The following is a 21,336-nucleotide window of genomic DNA, read 5'->3' as shown; positions in this document are numbered from 1 at the left end:
GAAATGAAAAATGAGTAAGTAGGGAGATCAGATCCGACCTCTGAATTTTACAGTTTCATTTGAGGATTGTAGAACAAATTTCCTGGGTAAGTTTTATTATGTCAGAAATCAGTCAAATGTTTATTGCCTTATGTGCAACTGGATCTACTACAGGAATAAGGTGGAGAAATTACTCTGTGCACAAGTAGTAGGGAAGCCCTGACCATCAGGGCAGACTAACCTCTAGGAATATGTTCTCAATTCTAATGGCTCTTTCATTTTACATTTTTTATGGTAAAGCTTTGACAGGCATTTTATGACTAAAGAACATCAACAAGATACAAGCTTGTGCCAAAACCAGTGAATGATGCTGTATGCCATACTTTGCCAGGACTGGCACCCCTGGAAGTGCCCTAAACCAGGCAAAACAAACAAAATCTGTCACAAGCAATTCAGCTTTTAGAGGTAAATCCAATCTGCTACACAAGATGGCCAGTTACCATCATGTTGCTGCTCCATTTGTCAAAGGCATATAAAACCAACTGCTTATTAATTGTAGAATCAAGACAATCATTTAGGTTGGAAAAGACCTTTAAGATCCAGCTGTTAACTGAGCACTGACAAGTCCACCTTAACTGTGTGCCCAAGTACCACATCTACACATCTTTTTGATACCTACAGGGATGGTGACTCACCCTACCCACTTGGACTCAAATGGTCATTAGAAGAAAAAGTGAAAACCAGAAAAATATAGTAAAGGACAACTAAAAAAGTTAGCAGCCTGTAAAATAAGGAGATGAAGATTTCAAAAATGCATTTAAGTATGTTCAGTTATACTGCACCCTCAATTTTTAGCGTGTCAGAAAGTTCAGTCTATCACATCCCTGATGCACACTGATGATGTCTAATCTCTTTAAAACCATCAACTCACTTAGAAGATCCCACTATCAGCAACCCAAATAAATGTAGCTTCATACATACTGTGCCATCTTCACTCATTTTCAGACAGGACCCAAAGTCTGCCAGTCGTATGTGGCCATTCATATCCAAAAGAACATTATCAGGCTTTATGTCCCTGTTATAACAGATAGAAGTGAAAGGATTTAAACATAATCTCTACTCTGTTTGTAGAGATTAATCTTGCATCAAAATAACACAAAATCTTACCCAATGATGTAAACTCTTTTTGGTACTATTTATGACTCTCTCCCCCTGACCAACCTTAAACCCAGCAGTTTTGTTGCACCATAAAATCTGCGTTTCTTTTCAAATGTGAAGTTCCAAGTGTTACTACATGTGTTGAAAAACTTAAAAACTGTACAACACCTTCACTTTAATCTTTGAGAAGGAGACTAGAATTACTTGGAGTAAACAAAAATAAGGTGCTCAAATACATCTTGCTACATAGATGTGGAAGCTGACAATGGCTGATTTTTAAGGTGCTGAATTCCAGTTTCACACTTGACATTTGTGAGAAAAACCATGACAGATTTAACAAAGGGTCCTCATATGTGTAAAAAGCCTGCCAACTTGATACATTTTTCCAGCACAAACTTGAATTAACCTTTTCTAACCAAGGGCTAATGCTCTGAAATTAATTACTGAAATATCACTAATACTGCTGCTCATAAGCAGTATTAATACAAAATAATAAATGCTAATCTATGCCTGTCTACATAAATTTAAATGTGTATTTACTTGTGATAGTACACAAAAATATGTGTTGAGAAAATTGGACTATGTCACTATGCTTACCCAAAAAATAATCAGTAATTCTGCATTGTTAAACTTATTCCATACATTTCAGTTCCAGATATTGTCAACGTTCCACAACCACAAGTCAAGCTCAGTAGTTGCAGGGTACTATAAAAACTAATATACAACTATGCACTAATTTGTTTGTTTTTTAAAGAACACTGCTCACAGTGGCACTTGCAGCATAAGCCAATCTCTGCTTGGCATGCAGCTCTCACTTGCCTCAGGGACCAGTACTGCTGTTCAGAAAGGCTTAATGCCTCCTCTCTGAGCCCCACTGTCTCCTATCTGCAGCTAACAGGTCATATAAGCCCTTAAAGGGTCCTTGAAACCCTCTCCAGAGCAATCATGCTTCTTCCTAATCCATTCCAGTTGCCAAGCAGTAATTTCTTGGGCATTGGCACACATCCTGTTCAAAGCACGTGTTTTGGCCACAGAGCCATACACTCCTACTGCCACAACAGACCTGCATTCAGCCCTGTGAAAAGATGTAGCTGCCCAGTAAGTCAGGCCACCTTCCTTGGAAATTGGTGCAATGGTGCCTCTGGCGAACTTCTCTGAGGCTGTAACATTTTTAAATCCCCAAATATTGTCCACATTTACTCACAGGAGTTTTAGAGAGTTTAAACACCTTTTCAATTTTTAAAACAGCAATTAAAATGCAAACAGAAGAGTTCAGAGCATTATAGCTGAGAATTCCCTACGCTTTTTGACCTTTAACTGTACAGCTACTACCAACCACAACCTAAGTTTACTTGATGGTAACCACTGATTCAGAATACACATCTTGTGTGCAAAAACAATTAGACCAGCACATGCCCACTGATCAGAAAAACTGTTTGAAGATGATCTCAGGTAAGTAGATGCGCTGATGTTATCATGGGCTTACTGAGCATAAATTTTGCAGAACATCTAAACATCTGTAGAAAGTTCAAACCTTTTCAAACTGCTTCAAACTTCTAGGTTGCTTGGACAAAGGCAGATAAATATTTATTAAGTGAATTGAGAATAAGTCAAAAGCCCTGTTTAAAAATAGAAAAGACCTTAAAAGGTTAGTCAGATAAATGTCACTGCTTCTGATACCAATCCATTAAAACTTGATATTTAAAATAAAGTAGCTTATACAGCTATTATACAGCATAAAGTAAGCATATATCTATAGTAGTTTGCTTTTGGCTATTGTGTGCATTTGTATACATAAAAGTAAATTTGGGGTTAACTTCAAATAACTGTACTTGTATTTTTTGCCAAACGAGAAGGTATTTTACCTGTGCACATAATGCAGCTCATGTATGGAATGTATAGCAAGCACCATTTCACCAATGTAGAATCTAGCCATATCTTCAGGAAGCTTGTCTTCAAACTTACTGAGAAGTGTCAGCAAGTCACCACCAACATAGTAGTCCATCACTAGATACTGAAAATAGAGAAATAAAGCAATCAAGTACTGAGAGACAGCTGGCAAGAAAAAAAATTAAAGTTCATCAGTTAACCCCTGAAGAAAACCCTTTCACTACTTTTTTCTGTGCCTGTGGAAAGCAGTCAAAATTAGTAGTCTTCTGTTTTACTTTTATTTACTTAGTATAAAAAGGTATCATATTCCTTTAATAATCACAGTAAGAATGGCACATCAGCATAATGATACGATAATGATTGATCCTATCCTACGATAAAAAAACCACGAACAAAATGTGACAACAACAAAGAAATAAATCAGGATGAGTTTATTTCTGTCTTAACTAGTATCACAAATAAAATTATCTAATATCACCCAAACTGATGTATTTTACTGACTCTTAAACTGAAAATTTCCAGAGGATGATAAAAGAAAAAAAAAAAGTATAGTTAAAATCAATATTTGATGCAGCTTAGTCTAAAATACACATTTCATTTCATTACTACTTTTAATTATGGTATTCAATATTACTCGTTGCTCCTGAAGTGGCACTTATCACATCAACATCTTCAAATACTCATCTTGGCACATTCCACATCATGGACACGTAACAGCTGGCAGGAGTCTGATGACACTATACATTACTATACTATACCTGGATGCCCATGACAAGCCAAAAGCACTGGCAAGCCAGGGGCACTAAAGTGGAAAATTTAAAAGTCAAAGGTTGGTATTCTTTTGAATATATTTCAGTGAAAAAGTAAACTGCCTCCTAGGCCAATCAGGCACCATCCTAACCATGGAAAGGACCAATACTGATAGGCTAATATGAAAGAAAAGGACTCAGGCATGCTATTTGTTTCTCATACCACAAAACAAGGATTATGTTTGAGGTATTTCTTAGCAATATCCACTTAAATCCAGACCACCACTTCAAGTATAATGACTTCATCCAGTACTACCAATCTTGAGCCATTTTGTTCCATGTTTCCCAAGATGATTTGATATGTGGTTTTAAGACTAACTTTGCTTATTCTGGAATTCAAGTTTACAAAGCCATCATGTTATTTTTCTCCTCAAAGTAAAGCGACCTAGAATCCACTGTCCCTGCCACAGATTCATCTTCCATGAGGGAAACAAATTAAAGAAGACAGAAATGCAAAGAACATGAAGTGCAATACTAGCCATTTCCTCACTATCTTTTGGATTAAAAGAGTGACTCCAAAAGCCACAAGTTTTGATATTTTTCTCTGTTTTATTCAATTTATTATTTATTTATTCTATTTATTACCACTTAATCTGATAAGCAAATTGTATCCTTTATGTTGAAGTCAATCTGTGGGTATTGCTCCAAGGAACTTTAAACATGTACTGAACGTCTACACATGCAACATTTATGTTTGAAAACAAAACGCTACAGACAGAAACCATCAATCTTCTAAAAGGGATATTAACTTGAAGTATTTTCTCTCAAATTCAAGGTAAAGAGACTTTATAGAACCTTCTGTGGGAAGTGAAATATCCTCCCTGTCAGAGACAAGGTAATGTACTTCTGTCAGCTCCCAAAGCATTTACAACTCAACAAGAACTCAGGTGACACATGAAGGAAGGCACTTGGATCACAGAAAGATGGTGACATCTCATCTTTGAGGAAGCAGAACTTTATTAATCTTTCAATTAAAAATTATCTGCTTGCCAGGAGGTGCTTCTGCTTCCTTCTTGTGGGGTTAAAATAAAAACTTTTCTGATGCTGAAATCTCGCAGTAATGCATTTCTTCCAGGGAAGTGACTACATAGAATGGTGAGAGTCGTTAGGAATCAAAGGAAAAAAGGATATCAAAATACTCTCATGAGCACCACTGAGAGGCTGACAAGAGGGGAATACACATATGCTCTTTTTCATGAATGAGACTGGGAAAGAAAATTAAGAGATGTGAATCTGGAAGAGATAGAGACATTCAAGTTCCATGCAAGTTTTCAATATTCATGGACTATGTTTCACTTACATCATATCTACTTCAACTAAATCACCAAAGGCTGATTTAACCCACCTTGACATAGGCTGTCTCTTATGAAAGCTTTTTAAGAACCAGAAAAAACTTATGCAGCATTTCCATGTAATGTAATTTAAGAATTGTCTGTTTAGAAAACAGTAATGTATGGTGCATTGACTTGAAAGGTTTTAAAACTACAAGAGCAGAACCAGAAAATGAATTCCAGAACATATATATTTCATAGAATTTTGTATTTCTTGCTTAAATATAAGTTCTCCATTATCAAATGCTCTGTTAATATCACAGGGAGAGAATAAAACCCTAAATACTTTTAGACTCTCCAAAGGCATCTACTACTTTTCTACATTAATATCTTACTTTTTCTTTGTCTTGCTCTGAACCCTTTATCATACAGCCAGAGGAGGCAGAGCACTAGGTGGGAGAAGACACAAGGCTCTCTCTCTCTGCTCAGGGTTAGCTTATGTGGTTTTGCATTTAAGAATCACTAGATATAATGCATAAACATCACTGGGAGAAAACACTGGAAATCTAGAGATTTCTCTTGCAGAGGATCAGGTTGGAAAACCAAGCTCTGTAGTCCTTTCTTGTTTTGTTCTCAGCTTTGTATTCCATTCTGCAAGGACCGTGGATGAACAGCACAGCTAAAAAGTAAACTAAATCTGCCCAGGCTCTGTAACAAGGCAGCACTCTCCAGGATGAGGAAAAATGTAGCTATAAAATTCTTCAAGCTCCAGAGAGAATTGAACATAGATCTCTTAGCCCCTGGACAAGTATTAGATGGTATGGAAGAGAACCTTCTGTCCAGCTTTTTGGATGAATTGATTTCTTGATGTGTTTCGCCTTTTCTTCATGCATCACTTACAACGGTGACTGAGATGCGGATCCACTCCATCTGTGAGCACCAGACATTTACAGGAGATGGTTTCTGAGTAACAGACCAAATTGGAAGGCAGCACCTCAGCACATGCAGAAGCAGACCTCAGGCAAACTGGGAATCTGCTGACTTTGGCTGCCAGGCAGAACTGTTGTCTTCTTAGATACTGGATATTAAATTAGATGTCTACATTCTGCTGTCAAGTGAAACTTCAGTATCTAAACACCTTTGGGAACTTTGGGAAAAGATTCCTCCTCTGTGCTGTGTTTGCCATTGCTTGTTATCTCACACAGCTAACAATTTTTCCTTAGGTAGCTCCATTCTTACAAGGTACTTGGAAATACAAAACAGGATGCTTTTTATGCAAGTCTGAAGGTTGGTTCTGTGGGAATTTGAAACTACAAGCTGATTTGAAATCAAGAGGCAGTGCTAGAGACAACTAAACTGCGAGAGATTGAAAATCTGGACCTATCACAAACAATTCAATGGAAATAGCCTGTAAATGAGGGCCTAAAATGTGACTGCTTATTTTCCTACTATGTGCTTGTTATTCTAAAAATACTCCAAACATGACAAAGTAACGTGTTTTGTCTCAGCATCTGTGGAAATGCTTGAGTATTTACTAACTCTTGCTTAGTTCCTGAACTCTTTGGCAGCCTTTTAAAAATACTTTTTTTTTTGATTTATATTCATGACTTGCTACCATGCTGCTAAAGTGTTAAGAAGGTGAAAACTTTCACATTACAGCTATGTCAGATGTTACAGAAACAGCAGGTTTGCAAAGCCTGAAGTAGCCGCAGGGAGGCTGTTCAGTATATTGCAGAATATTGGGGCTTTACTGACTTTGCTGTGTTCTGTGACTAAAGTAAACAGGCTTGTATGTCACAGTTCTAGTAACCAATCATAAAGAAATGTCATAGGAGTACAGATTTTCTTTATAAGTGTTTGCTGAAGTCCCTCTAATTACTGAGAGACCAATCTGCTGATTTAAAAACATATTTTATAGAAATACTTTTTAAAAATAGGTTATTTTCCCCCTAAGGATTTTAAAATACCAAACTTTTCAATTACTTTTTCCAGTTTAAAACAAAAACTTGCTTTAAAAGACATCATGAAAGTTTAAAATAAAATATTTCTTACTTTCACAGAGTTAACACATCTCAGATTACTTAACTGCAACCTTATCCAAAATACTAAATTTGAACATGGTATTTTTTATGCTAGGGGAGATTAGTTAATTTAAGATGCTTAACTAAATCTCTATATACTACAGTCCTACACAACTTTCTCACTCTCCTGAGTTACAGGCAGTCCCTTTGAAGTTTTGCTTCAAGGAGAAAACAAGAATGTTGAAACACTGATGTTAGGCATGAGGTGGACTGATTTAATGCACTAATATTTTTAAAATATACCAAAAATAAAGCCCTTTCACAAGCCAGAGCTTTTATTTACTGATGAATCAAACATACCAAATAGTTCTCATCTTGAAAGGCATAGTGCAATGTAGTAATCCACTGACAATCTCCATTCACCAAGACATTTCTCTCCTCTCGGAAGCAAGCTGTCTAAAGGAAAAGAGGGGGAGAAAAGCCATTGTCAACATCAACAAGTAGTTTTCACAGGATGAATATATATGGATGTTTTATGGGTATATTTCAAATTACTGAACAGAGGTTTCTATTCATTGGAATTCAGTCTACACAAGTGACATGCCAGTGAATCTCTGCAGGTTTTAGTTAGGCATTCAGTCACTCTAATCCTGACTGTGACTTTAAAAAACCAAACCAAACCAAACCAAACCAAAAAAACCCAAACCAAATGAAAAAAACCCACCAACCTCCCCTCCCCTCAATCCCAAAAAAAACTCCACACCAACACACAACACCTACCAAAAACCCCACAAGCCAATTCAAGTCAAAGCTAAATCTTTGTTTTACAAACCATTTTTAAAAGTCAGAAAATAAAAACTTGTCACTACCATCTGCAGCAGAAAGATAATGGCTCTAGGAAAGTACATCTGATTCTTCTGATAAAGACCCTTATGAAAACAGTTTCATGTATACTTTTATTACATTACAGTCCCAGTCCAGACACTGCTAACACACTATGGGAAATAAGCAGATTTTACTATTACTGTCTTATCTTTGTCCAGAATAATACATTTTCATTTTCAATAATCTTTCTTCTACTTCAAACAGCACACTGCAACACTTCATAGAAGCAAGCTCTGTGTAACAGGTTTTCTCAGCATCTTTACATAAAACGAACTTTCATAAACTTCAAGTCAGTTCTTCCCAATAAAAATATATTAATGTTTTTATTGGATTAGAACTATCATGAAACAGACCCTGGGACTCTTCTATTACTCTCAATCCAGAGAGGCATTATCAGGATATTTGACAGCTATATATTGAAGTGTTTGGGTTCTAGAAAAGAACTAAATTTTTTTTGGTCACTGCCACTTCTTCAGATGTCTTAGAAAATGTACTGTGGAAATGTGCCTGGGAAGCCCAAGCCTAACCATATACTGACTGCACCTTACAAATGCATCTCCAACTATTTTCCCCTCAAAAGAAGCAAAATTCGATCTACAATTTTACTGAATAAGAGCATGCTGTGGTCACATTGTAAATTAGTAATCACTGGTGCAAAGAGGAGTAAATTGTAATTAAATGTCAACTGAGTGGTTTAACGGTTTATGAATGCAAGGCCAAAGTAACAGTCTGCAAAAAAGGCTGGCAGCTACAGCAGCTCCAAGTAATCCTATCCCCTTCCCACAGCACCAGAGCATTGCACTTCTCAGCTCTCCTGGCACCACGATGTGAGCAGGCTGCCAACACAGAAAACTAGTTTGTTTATTTTTGAAGACATCAGTCCCTTGATCCAGTTCACTGTGCAACCTCAAATAGCGAGGGAATGTTACGAACACTGAAAACCCAGTAATGCTGCTGAACACTGCATCATGAATTCAGAGCATAAAATTCTCCTTCTCTGCTTACACTAGCTTAAAAGGCCTTGAGACGTGGCTTGAAAAAGCATGACAGGCTACCTAATCAGCCAGTCAGGACTTATTTGGAACTGTCAACAGTAATAAACTAATGACTATGTATTTTGCTTGAGAACAACGAATACAAATGGTCCTTATCAATATAAATGGCATGCCTATTTTTGCTTCCAACCCATTTATGGATGTCAGGTGATATTCACTAACCTTTCCTTAATTTTAGTGGCTTGCAACCATATGGGGTTTTTTTCTTGCAGCTAGTATATGAATAAGCAGTATTTTGCTAACTTCTTGCTACGTTTTATGTCATGCACAACAAATATAAACCAGTGTAACAACATGCTTCTAACCACTCATAATAATATTTTTAATATAATAATAGGTGAGGTGGGTTAATAAAATATTTGAAGTCTGCTTTTTCAGTGGAACTCTCCATTTAAGAGGCTACTGTATTCTTGCAGGCTTAATTTTAAAAACGAACACCTAGATATTGCATGAACTTGATATGCAGACTGTAACGTCCTGCTTATCCAGAAAAGCCAAATCAAGCAAGCAAACTGATAAGGAAAATACAAAGCAGTCCTGCAGAGAAGACAGTTCCTTTATTGTCCTTTGCAGATGGGGAAAATCAGCAGAGAGAAAATTTTTTTTGACTGTTACTTTTCCTAAGTTTGTATTGGGAAAACTATTGCTCATTATACATCCTTCATGCCTGCCTGAGAGGATAAGACAAGTTAGTTGCATGATTAGAATACAATTTGTAAACAGCTGTCTTCTCTACATGCAAAAGATGCATCTACTTAGGCCACTTAATGAAATCACTTTAAAATTACTGAAGTAAGGCAGAATAGCTGTATTTTCATTAGAGTTTGGGAGACCTCTGCAAATATTTGTGTTTAAAATAATTCTGTATTGACCAATGAATTAACATAAATGAAATCTGCATAGAAAGGGCACCAAATTTCCCTCTTACAGGGAAAGGCTTAATGCAGAACCGCTGATGCAGCACAGCCCAGGGTGTGAAATCTCCTGACAGCTCAAAGGAGAGCCGGGTGGCAGCGGCTGCTGCTGCCTCTAAAGTGCATGGATGGATGGATGGACAGACTGTGACTAAATCAGGCAAAGGCAGTGGTGAACAAGGGCTTAACAAGAGGGAGGAGATTCTGTCACAGGAAAAGGCCTGGCACTGACTCACTGAAAGGAAGGGAGGGACTAGGAAGGGCAGGCTGGGGGGAGGAGGTGTCAGGAAGGGGACAGAAGAATGGGACAGGGAAGGGTCAGCAACCTCAGACCTCAGCAAAGCCACTATTGCTTGCCCCTTAACAGAACTGCTGCAAGTCCTGATGCAATACATGTCTTTTCTCTTCAAATCTATTGCTCATTTATCTGCTAACTTACATAATATTATGTATGTGCCATGAGGTTTTCCTCTCCCATGGAGGAGTATGTATCCTAGAAATACCTAGCCTAGAAAGCCGCTTCCCACTGTGCATTCTTAGTATTCTTTTCCTAATGTGTGAAGTACCCATTCACCTTTACATTTACAGAATTTGTTGTGACAGTGTACACCTCCTTTCACCAAAATACCCCTTCTTAAACAGATTTACCTTCTTAACATGTTTTATTTTACAGTCTGATTCCAAAATATTTAGTTATAGTTTTACTAGCTATATAAATCCTGTTTCAAACTGTAGGACGCAAAGCTCCTTAATGGATGCTTTCTGAATGGAAGAGAAGAAAGACCTTTTTCATAACATTTTTGTATACAGCTGTGAATGTCATAGTAGCACCAATCTCAGCTTTCATGTAGTCTTTAACTTGCCTTTACTGTAAACAAAAATCTGGCCAATAAATTCAGGGTAAGAACTAGGGCAGACTGTCTGGTAAATGAATACACAGTATTGCTGAGAACAACAGATGCCTGGAAGGGACTGTCAGACTTGATTGCATTAAAACAGCTTAAGGGAAAAAAAAAAGAGAAAAGAACGAAGCTCCTATGCTCATGAAATAATTCTTCTTAATCTGGAAGAGCTTTAATGTAATCTTCCTAATGTAATTTTAAAAATTCTCTGTGTTAAAAAAACGTATTACTTACCTCTGCCCTTTTAAGCATTTCCCATTTATTTAGAATTTTCATTGCATAAATGCGCTCTGTACACTTCATTTTAACAACTGCAACCTGAAAAATTAAGATATCTTTAACAGGAGCATAGTCAGAAAAATACAATATTTAAAGAGATCAATACTCACACAAAAGCATGGTCAGAGAAATACAGTTTTCAAAGAGTTTAATTTCACAAATCCATAAAATAAGTTACTAAGGAGTCATCAGTGATCAACTGACACATTGATAAACTGCAGTCTGAGTCTTTGCTCCTTCTGTATTCCTCCAACATTACTACTATGTGCTTGATGCACCCTGTGTGGTCAAGAGCTCATGATGAAGTACATGGGGGATGATACAGGAGGAGCATGAAGCTTTTCATATGAAGATGTGCAGTAAAGCTGCATTGTTTCCCAAGAACAAGTGGGGTTTGTAGTCATGCCTGCAGCCAGTGGGGCAACATTTAAAAGGGCAGCCTGAGAAAACAAGAAAGGCTGCTGTCAATAGAAATACACTACATTTGACTAATTTGTTTTCACATTTCAGGTCTCAGAAACTTGAAAGATATTTGCAAATTAGCATGCTTTTGTGTACCTTATGCAGATATTTTAAAAGAAAAAAATATTCATTTATTTATTCACTATTTTGCTTACAGCATCTTACTATGCATGCTGTGTATTAGGACTTGCTTACACTGATCTATTATGAACAGTAGCTCTGCACACAGCTGTAAATGGAAGAAAAAAACAAGAATACAAAAACTTCAAGGCTTATGAATGCAAAGACTTTATTTTGACCAAGAAAATGTATAGTCATTGACCAAAGTCAATGTATTCTCAAAGACCAAAAACTAATTCTTCTTGTGATAATGCCATAATTTCCACGAAGTTCTTCCAGTTGGCTAAAGAAAAATAGGCATCATGACTAACAGCAACATTTTCACAGGACTATACATGGACTGCTTAAATATTTCTACTGCTATTTCTACTGCTTCTCAGCTCATCTCTTTTTTAGAAGCAGAAAACCAACCAGCTTTCACTGCTTCCAACACAGCCCTTGAATAGCTGTGTGAAAAGGAATGACATCACCTCCCCTCTTCTGTTGTTTAAAAACTCTTATCTAGAAAGGATTCAGCTACAGCAGCTTTAAGAAGCTGCTGACTATAAAAAAAGGTTGGAATAGTGCATGAAGCAGAGAAACATTATAAAAAGTCTTAAGTCTTGAGGAGTGAAGAGGGAAATGTAGTATCACCCTGCACCTTACCAGTAAAGAAGTTCCAAGTGAGGGGCAGGGAAGCTACTGCTTCTCCAGTAACACAAGAACAGGATATTCACATTTACACAGATATCTCAGCCTGCAGGTACATAGCTCAGCCCTCCAACCTTTAGAGAGCGAAGCTCCACTCACCAGGTCACACAGTGGGTGGCAGCACCTTGTACACACCTGCACAGCCATGTAACAGGCACATAGCTCTGAAAAAAGGTACCCACTGCAGGAAAGACATGGCAATCTGGCCCTGGACACAGCTGGGAAAGGCAAAGCACTAAGAAGCAGCTTCTGTAAGTGAAGTAGAACATCCAGAGCTACATTACAATCCCAGGTCTCCTGGCTTACAAACACCTCCCACAGATACTGCTCATGCTGCGGGGGAAGGATAAGAAAGTCAAGAAAGTCTCAAACCAAACACACGAGGTTCCTTGGCACAAATGAAACTGTTCAACTGACCTTCTGTAATGGCCTTAAATGTAAACAGCCTTGCTCCTCTTTTCATCACAGTTAAAAGTCATTGTAAAAACCTCTCTCCATGTACTTTATTGGGTCATTACCCTGATCCAGCTGAAGGCACACTCTAAGTCAAACAGCGCATTAAAAGCTTTGAGAAACTGCAAGATGCTGACATTACCCACTACACTTTTTAAACTGTTCCAGACTCAGGAAATGGTGACTCAGGAAATGCCCACACCTCCACTGCAGGGACAGAGCAACACCAAGGTTATCTGCTGCAGAGGAGAGGTTACCTACTGCAGAGGAATGAACCAACGCTCTGCAGCAGATGCAATTTGCAAGCGTACCTCTGTGAGCCCTGGTGTAGCAACATTGAAGTTTCGTAACACGACAAAACTAGAACTGCTCAGCTATTTGAGTACAAATACAGTGCACAAATCAGAACCCAGATAGGCATCTACTGCACTTCATCTAAGGCCATCAGTGTCCAAAGGCATTGCAGGATATCACAAGTTTAAAGCGTGCTCAACTGCTGAGGAACGATGGAAGCCTGGCATCGTGGAGGGCAGGCACAGCTGAGGAGCTGTGTAAATGTTAGAACAAAGTGGCAAATGAAACAGGCCTGGAAAAAGAAGAAAGGAAAAGAAGAAAGGATGCCAAATCTATATTTAGCAATTCTCCAGTCACTAACTATATTAGTGCTATTTATTTTCAACTGAAAAGACTGCTTTAAAAAGGCCAATTTAAACTTTCTGGAGGAAGATAATTGTCTTCTGTGGAAGAAAAAGTATAGTTCATAAAAAGAAAGCTGACTCATATTTTCACATTAAGTGGTTATCAAGTTATGGCACCAGTAAACACACTGCTGCTTTAGTTATATGGGTGACAGTGGGACAGCTTCTCATGTCAGCAAAAAAAATCGTTGAACAACACAGCAAATTAGGTAATTCCCCATTAATTTTATCTCTGGAAAGAAGTCTTAGGACTGCTGAAGATATCTCACAGAACTGACAGAATTTTTGTCTGACTAGACCTGACTCCTCAACCAATTCAAATAATTAGGATTTTTTTAAAGAAAACAGATAGAAAAGCATAACCCAAACTTCACTGATATTTGAACTGAAACAGGGAAGCACAAATAAAATAATGCCCTGACAAACTCAGTGCTATTATAAGGAAGAATACTGTTACAATATTGGAAAAGATCCTTTCTTCCATAAAATACCTCAGCGTTTCCTTGAATTACATTTCTTTTACATTCTTCATCAGGTGGCGGCATTTCTAAGTTTACTTTTGTCATATAATGCTTTGTCTCCTTCTGAGACGCTGCAGTGGAGTTGTTTTTTCTTACTTTTATATTAATTCTTCCTTCTCTGGCACACCTCAAATTCAGTTACAATAACCACACTGACCACTTTGTGAGATCAAACAGAAGCCTCTTATACTGCAGTTGTGCTAAGCATGCAAGATGTCTGGTTTTAAATATGATGGTTTTTATCCTACATACCGATCCACCACATCTACTAACGTAAGGAAAAACCATTCAGTTGGTGTTCAGAGGTATTCCAAAGGACATAGATTTGTACACTGCTACAAATGTCTGCTTTAACAACAAAAGCATTGCTTCTACCTTCAGAGTTTAAAAGTCTACTGGCTGAATGAGACTAGGATTTCATACTGTGTTCACTCTCCATTTCCAAGCCTAATACAATTTACACACTATTAGAAGTTAAAAAAAAAAAAAACAAGAAAAGAAGTATGCTAAGAATAATGAAAGGAAAAAATGTACAAGCAGAGGTATGATAAAACAGCTTCTCAAGAAGAAGATATAATAACCTAAAATATTCCAGGCCTGGAAGAGGTAACAGCTATGACAGACAAAACCGTGAATGTCATGGAGAACATGAACAGAGAACAATAATTTGCCATTTCTAATAACACAGACATAGAAAAGCATCAAATTAAAAAAAAAAAAAAAACAAAACATAAGAAGATTAAGGAAGTATTATTGTCACAAGAAAGTTCTAGAACTCAGCCACAAGCTGCTGTGGCCACCTAAGTATTCAGAAAGTATTTAAATGCAGACATGCTTAATACCTGAGTAACACACACTGCAACCTGGGCCTCGGTGACTACTGACCCCCGCGTTAGAGGGGTGGGCTGCGGAGTCCCTGAACCCTCAGCCACTGGAAACTCTGAGGATTCAGCTTTGCTCTGTTCTTGGATTTCGTTCCTACACCTCTCCACTTGGTCAAATGGGTGGGACATGGGATAACCAATCCACACACCTTTGGCCCAGAACTAACACTTTAATACCTGTGTCAAACTAAGGAAATTACTTATTCCCAATTTGCATCTCAAAAGTCTGGCTGGAATGCAGAATCAGGGGGGCCAAATGCTCAAATAACAAAGTAGTCTGGTAGATGTTTAGGTGATTCTGTTTTATTAAGTCTTAAAAACGTGACAAGAAAAAATTGCAGGTGCAAGGGTTCCCCCACAACTGCAACCCCCCTTCCAGTCTGTATAGATTGATTACCATCTGATTTGATTAGCATCACCATGACTTGTCATGCTCAAGACTGAGGCAACAAGAAAACTGCAATAAAGCTCAAGTATATTTCCTCAAGGATTTCAGAAAGCCTAATGAATCCTAGTGCCTTCACTTCAACCAACTTTCGGCATATTTATGTAAAAAACAATGTATGACAAGTGGGGCTAAAGCATAACTGAGATCCCTCTAAGGTAACTACAAGGCACATGTATTGCTTCTGCCATCCATTTCCTTGCCATATTTTGTGTCTCAAAGCTCTGTTTCACTTGTAGTGCAATAAAATAAAATAAAATAAAGAACCAATATGGCTAAAGTAGCTTTCTAGACTTCAGCAAGAGTTAGTATTTTGTTTCTTTAATTGTTTTATTGGAGTATTTTGCTATGTTTTGATCTTCAAAACCCGCTCAATACTGACATTTAGGGCTGCACTGTGCAAAGCCATCCCAGGCCAAGTTCCACCTTTCCCAGTGTTCCAATGAAATCTACAGGGTGCAAATCTGAGCCAAATAATCCTCTACAGACAAGACAGAACTTCCCAGCACTGTACTGTGCCCTGTGAGTGACATGATCAGCATTAGTAAGCAGCATCAAGTTACAAATTTTATTTTATGTAAATGGTAAGTACGGTGCAATAAAGTGCAGAAATCATTTAAATATAAGACTGGCTTTCCAGAAAACAATTAAGACAGTTAACAAATACTTCTTAAAGATCATGCTAGCATTAATTTCAAAGCAATGACAAAAAAAAACTCACTAGGACACCATTCATGCTCATGGCACCTTAAACTTTCAGGTAAAACTTATCTTTAAGGACTGGACTTACAGGAATAAGGTGGAACTGCAAAATGCTCCTAGCTGGAAAGAAGAGGAACACAGACATATAGGTGATAATACTTGCGCAAACAGCTCATAATGGCAGGTAGTTAAGAAAAAAAGGCAAAGTGAATCTGGAATTCACAGGCAGATACGCACCACTGGGGATGGGTAAACATTACTGCCTTGCAATACAAACTCACTGGAAACTCCACACACAGCCACACCTCAGAAAAATAAACTTCATCTGGACCACGTGTGAAAGAGGACAACTGAGGTGATCAAGAAACTAAAGAGTCTCTCATGCTAGTGTGGGAATAGAAAAAGCCTTACTTGCTAAAAAAAGAAAAAATAAAGTGTACTTTATTGTTATTATTCAAGGCCAGCGTGGATGGGGTTCTGACAAACTTGGTCTAGTGAAATGTATCCCTGGCCCATGGCAGAGGGGCTGGAACAAGATGATCTTTAAAGATCCTTCAAACCTAAACCATTCTATGATTCTATCTAAAAATAAAATTGGAAGGAAGGGCATCAATAAAAGTGGATGATAAAAGATCTCCTTAGTCTAACAGACAATAAAATTACATGGATAAAACAATGTAAAATACCATGAATTAACCTTTGATGGGAACTTGGAAAGGCTTTAGACATTTGAGGAGAGATTTTAGTCACGCCTTTCAACTGGGAGAAGAGATAAAATGTCATTTCAGATGTAAACAATTTACCCATAATGTCTTATTACCAGATTTATAATCGAATATTACATTCATTTCCTTTGGCTAAAGCTTGTTTATGCCACATTTACTTTACTATTTCTGTCTCATGCTATTGATACCCTGCACACCAGTTACTGCAAAAACACTGCAGCAACTACTTTATCCTCCTGACACTTTCAGATAGGAAAAAGTCTTTGAAATAGACCTCATTAGTTGATAGTTTTAATACTGCATCTTTGAGGAAAAACTGGTCTGGGCTGCTGTATCAGTTTTTTAATGTGTATTTTACATATACATTTAAAAACCAGAATGTCTTTTGATAGAGTTCATATGCCATGATGCAGATTTCCAAAGCAAAATCAGATGTTTTTGAGCATGCAGTGTAAATCTTCATGTTGTGCAAATAAGAAATCCCTTACAAGTCCCAGCCAGAAAGACTCTGCAGAAGAAGAATAAAGGCCCCAAATAGCACCTAAGCTGTTCCTCAGGACCGGGGGGTTTGCAGAGACAAATGTCTGCTCCCACAGCAGCACCACAATGAACTGTGTGTGTCTCCAGCTCCTTGCAACCTGCCTGTCTCCATAGTTACTTGGTGCTGCCACACAAACACACACAGAGCTGGGGAGGACTGAGATAGCAACCAGCTCTTTTGAAGCATTTTCAAAACAAAGCAGCTTCTTTCTTCATCCATTTCCACAGCAGAAAATAGCTTGCTTTGATTTAATTTTCTTTTTTCATGAAGAGCATATTAAAGAAAAGCAGGGCTAATTAAATACTTCTTTTGCATCGTATTCTGAATGCTTTGACTCTTTGAATAGTTGAAAGAAAAGTGTCACATGTGCTGTACAATAGTTTGGAATTCTGTTAATCTACAGTGTAGGAAGGTACGGTCCCTGCTGGGCACCTAACAGCAACCACCAAAGCTTCTGAATAGGTGAGACAGCCTTAATTGCAGTCCATAGGCTCCCTGTGCCCCAGGTTAATTTCTAGAAGTACTTCAAAACACTGAACTCAGTACCCTACAGCTGTGATTACAAGGTGGAAAGGGCACAAAGAGCTCTGCCTCTCACTGCCAAGCACGACTGACCGCGGGAAGCTTAGGTTTTACATATTCACTTCTGACTCTCACTGCAACCTCAGCCAGTATCTCTCTCATTAGAAATCACATCAGTGATCAGAAACTGTGGTACACAGGGGATCGGCCTTTTCTCTCTCAGCCATTATTTTCTTCTGGAAACACATTTTTCTGTCTGTTGATCCCAGCTGAGACTGTGACTAAGCATCCCGAGTTGAGGTGACGTATTATTACCGAACACTACACAGATCAAGCCTGTACACAACAGCATTTACATGAGAAGGTATTTCTAATCCATCCAGAACAGTAATACTTAGGTGGGGCACATTAAGAGTTTTAGTTATTTTTGTGCTAAGCAAGACCAAGCAGTTCCACCCTTCTGCTGGAACCACGGTAAGTATTGCTCATTCAAGAAATCCTTGCTAACAAACAAGGGAAGGAAGACAATTGTTTCAGTCCCACGCTGCCAAATTTCCAGGAGGTGTCAGCCACGTTATACAATCCAAGTTCTCAAACAAGGTACATTTTGACTCATTCTTCCTCCAACAACTGCTCTTTGACTGGAGTGTATTGATATACAGCAGTGTACCTAAATGGTCTTTTACACAAAATGAGGACAGGTGACCTTAAACAAGCACATTACTGAGGGCAGATGAAGCTTGCAAAGAAGCACATGCAAGTGTTTAGAGCTGCAGTTCCCATATACAGTGTCCTCTTCCTATCCCTCTCAGCCTCCTGTAAGCACAATTGCTCCCAGTTTGTTTGGCATGTGCAGCCAAACACCAAGCACACAGAAAGCACTTCTCAGGCTGGCCTGAGTTTCCCAGGTAAGCACAATCCCACCAAGCACAGGTTCTCAGGACATCATTTCATTTCAAGTAACAGTCCATGGTGTTTCTAGATGAAAGGAATAGTCAGGCACAGGCAAACTTCAAACTACAGCTCGACTGCTTTTTGGTTTCTTTGTTGTTTTGGTGTGGTTTTCTAAAGGTTGAAAATCTGAAAGAGTTTTGCATTCTATGCCGATATTCCTTAAATCTCCTAAAGATTGTATTTTCACTTCTGTGTAGTTTGCAAAAGTGATTTTCACTCTTGTGTAGTTTGTGTGTTTTCTGTGTAGTTCACAAAATACTTCATGCTGCACAAAACACTCTTTCTTGTCTACAAATACAGACATCTGCAGTCATTTTATTCATAGAAACCAGAATTAAGATAACAGAAAACCATTTTACTTCTGAATTTATTTCAGAGGGCTTTTCACTATTAGTTTTGTTCCTTGAGGAGTTTGCCCCTCTGTACATGAGTTACCTGCCTGTATGACATGGAAAATGAAAAACTGAAAGTAACACTGGGGCACTCATGAAAATGTTTCTCCCAGCTGGGTATATATCCAGGCAAATATAGCCTAGGAGATAAGGAAGAACCATGACTACTTTATTCTCCTTCTAGCACTTCAAATTACAAGCATTTCTAACTGTCACACACTCAAATAACATTCAAAACTTTTCTTCCCAACTATGAAACTTCTGAAAAAAAATAAATTATGTTCTCAAACCAGTGACTTCCTGAGTCAGGGCCATACATGCTGCGGGTAAGGAATATTCAGCATTCAGTTCACTCTGATCGAAAAGTGGCTGGCTTCCTTTATGTGAAAGGAGAAGTCCAGGTGGCTACAGAGGAAATCTCTAGGCTCTAAGACAGGCTGTTTCTCTCCTAGAATAATAATGAGAATTTCAGAAACATTCTTCTCTTGTTTTCTTAGACATGCCATGCTACAAGAACTTTCATTCAGGTGGTTTTGCATTGGGTTTTGTTCTTGTATTGCTGGAAAAAGTGTAAAGAACAAAGCTGAGTTCTGCAGAGGAGAAAGAAAGAAAGAAACAGGTACTGACATGCCAATACAGATGTAGTCTGGTGATTGTATCAATCTGCCTTAGATACTGATTTTGCAGTTGTGTTCCCAGCGATAAGCTCACATGTGCTCTCAATCCTCTCTTTGGTCAAATACCACATTTCCTTCCTTGGCTTACATATTTTCTGGCAAAAATTGACCACTGATCCTGACAAATAACTAATATAATGCTTTTATTTTGTTTGAACTATATTTCTTCAAAGCTACTGATTTATGCAAAAGTTCTTTGGGAAGAATAAAGCTCCTGGCATTCTCCAAAAAATCCAAAGAAGCTAAACTGAGAAGAATGGAATGTAATTTTCATCCTTTTTGAAGTCTACCTTGTTTAGCTGTTTAGTATTTAAATTAAACTACTTCATTCTAACAGGAATATGTTTAGTTTAATTTTGATTAATTTCTTTATACATTTAAACAAATATTTTATAGGCATTCTTAAAATGTATTTTTAGCACATGAAGTCCATCAAGTAATTTCTAACATAGTTCCCATGTATGTATGAAAGTATTATGAAAAATTACTCACAGCTCCTCCATTCAGTTTTCTCAAGTGTTGTTTTATACAAGATGCCACCACTTCCTTTCAAGAACCTACATTTCATTTTCTTATTATGGAATGTCAACCTTTACATAATTACTATTTTATAATACCTATAAAATCTGGCAGTTATAGCAGTGCAGTATATACAAGGGTCAAAGGATTCTTTCATAAGCAAAAAGCACAAAATACTCTGTGGCAAGAGGGATTAAAGTATAATGAACTTAAAATCAATGATTCCTGTAGTATTTAAACTGATCAAAAGTTTCAAGCTGCTGCAACTATAAACGAAAACTTTTCCAGATAAGAGATGAACAAGATGTGATATTGACAGGTAACTACACCACTGACTCTGTGAGCACTCACAGCTCCAACAGAAGGATGAAATTAAGATACTTTCTCATTTCACTTCTGTGAAATTTCATTTCCACTGGGGGGGGGGGGATGGGATGGGTGAATTGATTTTGTAACATTCCATGCTTTTCCAAATGAAAGAGTATGAAACACATTGTTGATTCTGGCACTCCAAACACTCTTAACACAAGTTTCCACTCAGCATTTGTATCTTTCATGCAACTTAAGACTTTGATCCAAAGCTAAGAAAGGTCATCCTAGCAAATATAAACTGAAGTCTCTTGAAATGCATATAAATACTTCATCTACTGTTGTACTGAGATTTCCAGCTGGTCAATTATTTAAGTAGAGAAGAGCATCTTTTGAAAAAGAACAGAACAAGTACTATGGAAAACAAGCCTTCCTTGAATATTATATTGTGGGAAGGCATTCCCAACACTGACTCCATCTGCAAGTCACTATAAAGGGTTCCCATTCTTGATATCCAAAGCAATCGCAAGTCTAGTTCTGAAAAGATCCAGAAACCTTT

At 37.8% G+C, this 21,336-nt stretch overlaps 1 protein-coding gene across 7 annotated transcripts in view; it reads right to left on the bottom strand.

Annotated features, from left to right (window-relative positions):
- The window catches only part of CDC42BPB (CDC42 binding protein kinase beta), a 93,889-nt gene that overhangs the window by 42,281 nt on the left and 30,272 nt on the right, over window positions 1–21,336 (bottom strand). For all 7 annotated transcript variants that reach the window (XM_053980767.1, XM_053980774.1, XM_053980769.1 and 4 more), the window contains exons 3-6: window positions 11,119–11,202; window positions 7,489–7,584; window positions 3,003–3,151; window positions 961–1,054 (exon numbers count right to left, since the gene is read on the bottom strand). In XM_053980767.1, the coding sequence (XP_053836742.1) occupies window positions 961–1,054; window positions 3,003–3,151; window positions 7,489–7,584; window positions 11,119–11,202 (423 nt within the window). The remainder of the gene's footprint in view (window positions 1–960; window positions 1,055–3,002; window positions 3,152–7,488; window positions 7,585–11,118; window positions 11,203–21,336) is intronic.

This window comes from Vidua macroura, chromosome 6, assembly GCF_024509145.1.
Source record: "Vidua macroura isolate BioBank_ID:100142 chromosome 6, ASM2450914v1, whole genome shotgun sequence".
Classification (NCBI taxonomy): Eukaryota; Metazoa; Chordata; class Aves; order Passeriformes; family Viduidae; genus Vidua; species Vidua macroura.
Note: the sequence above shows the minus strand (reverse complement) of the source record. Positions and strands in the feature narration are given on the sequence as shown.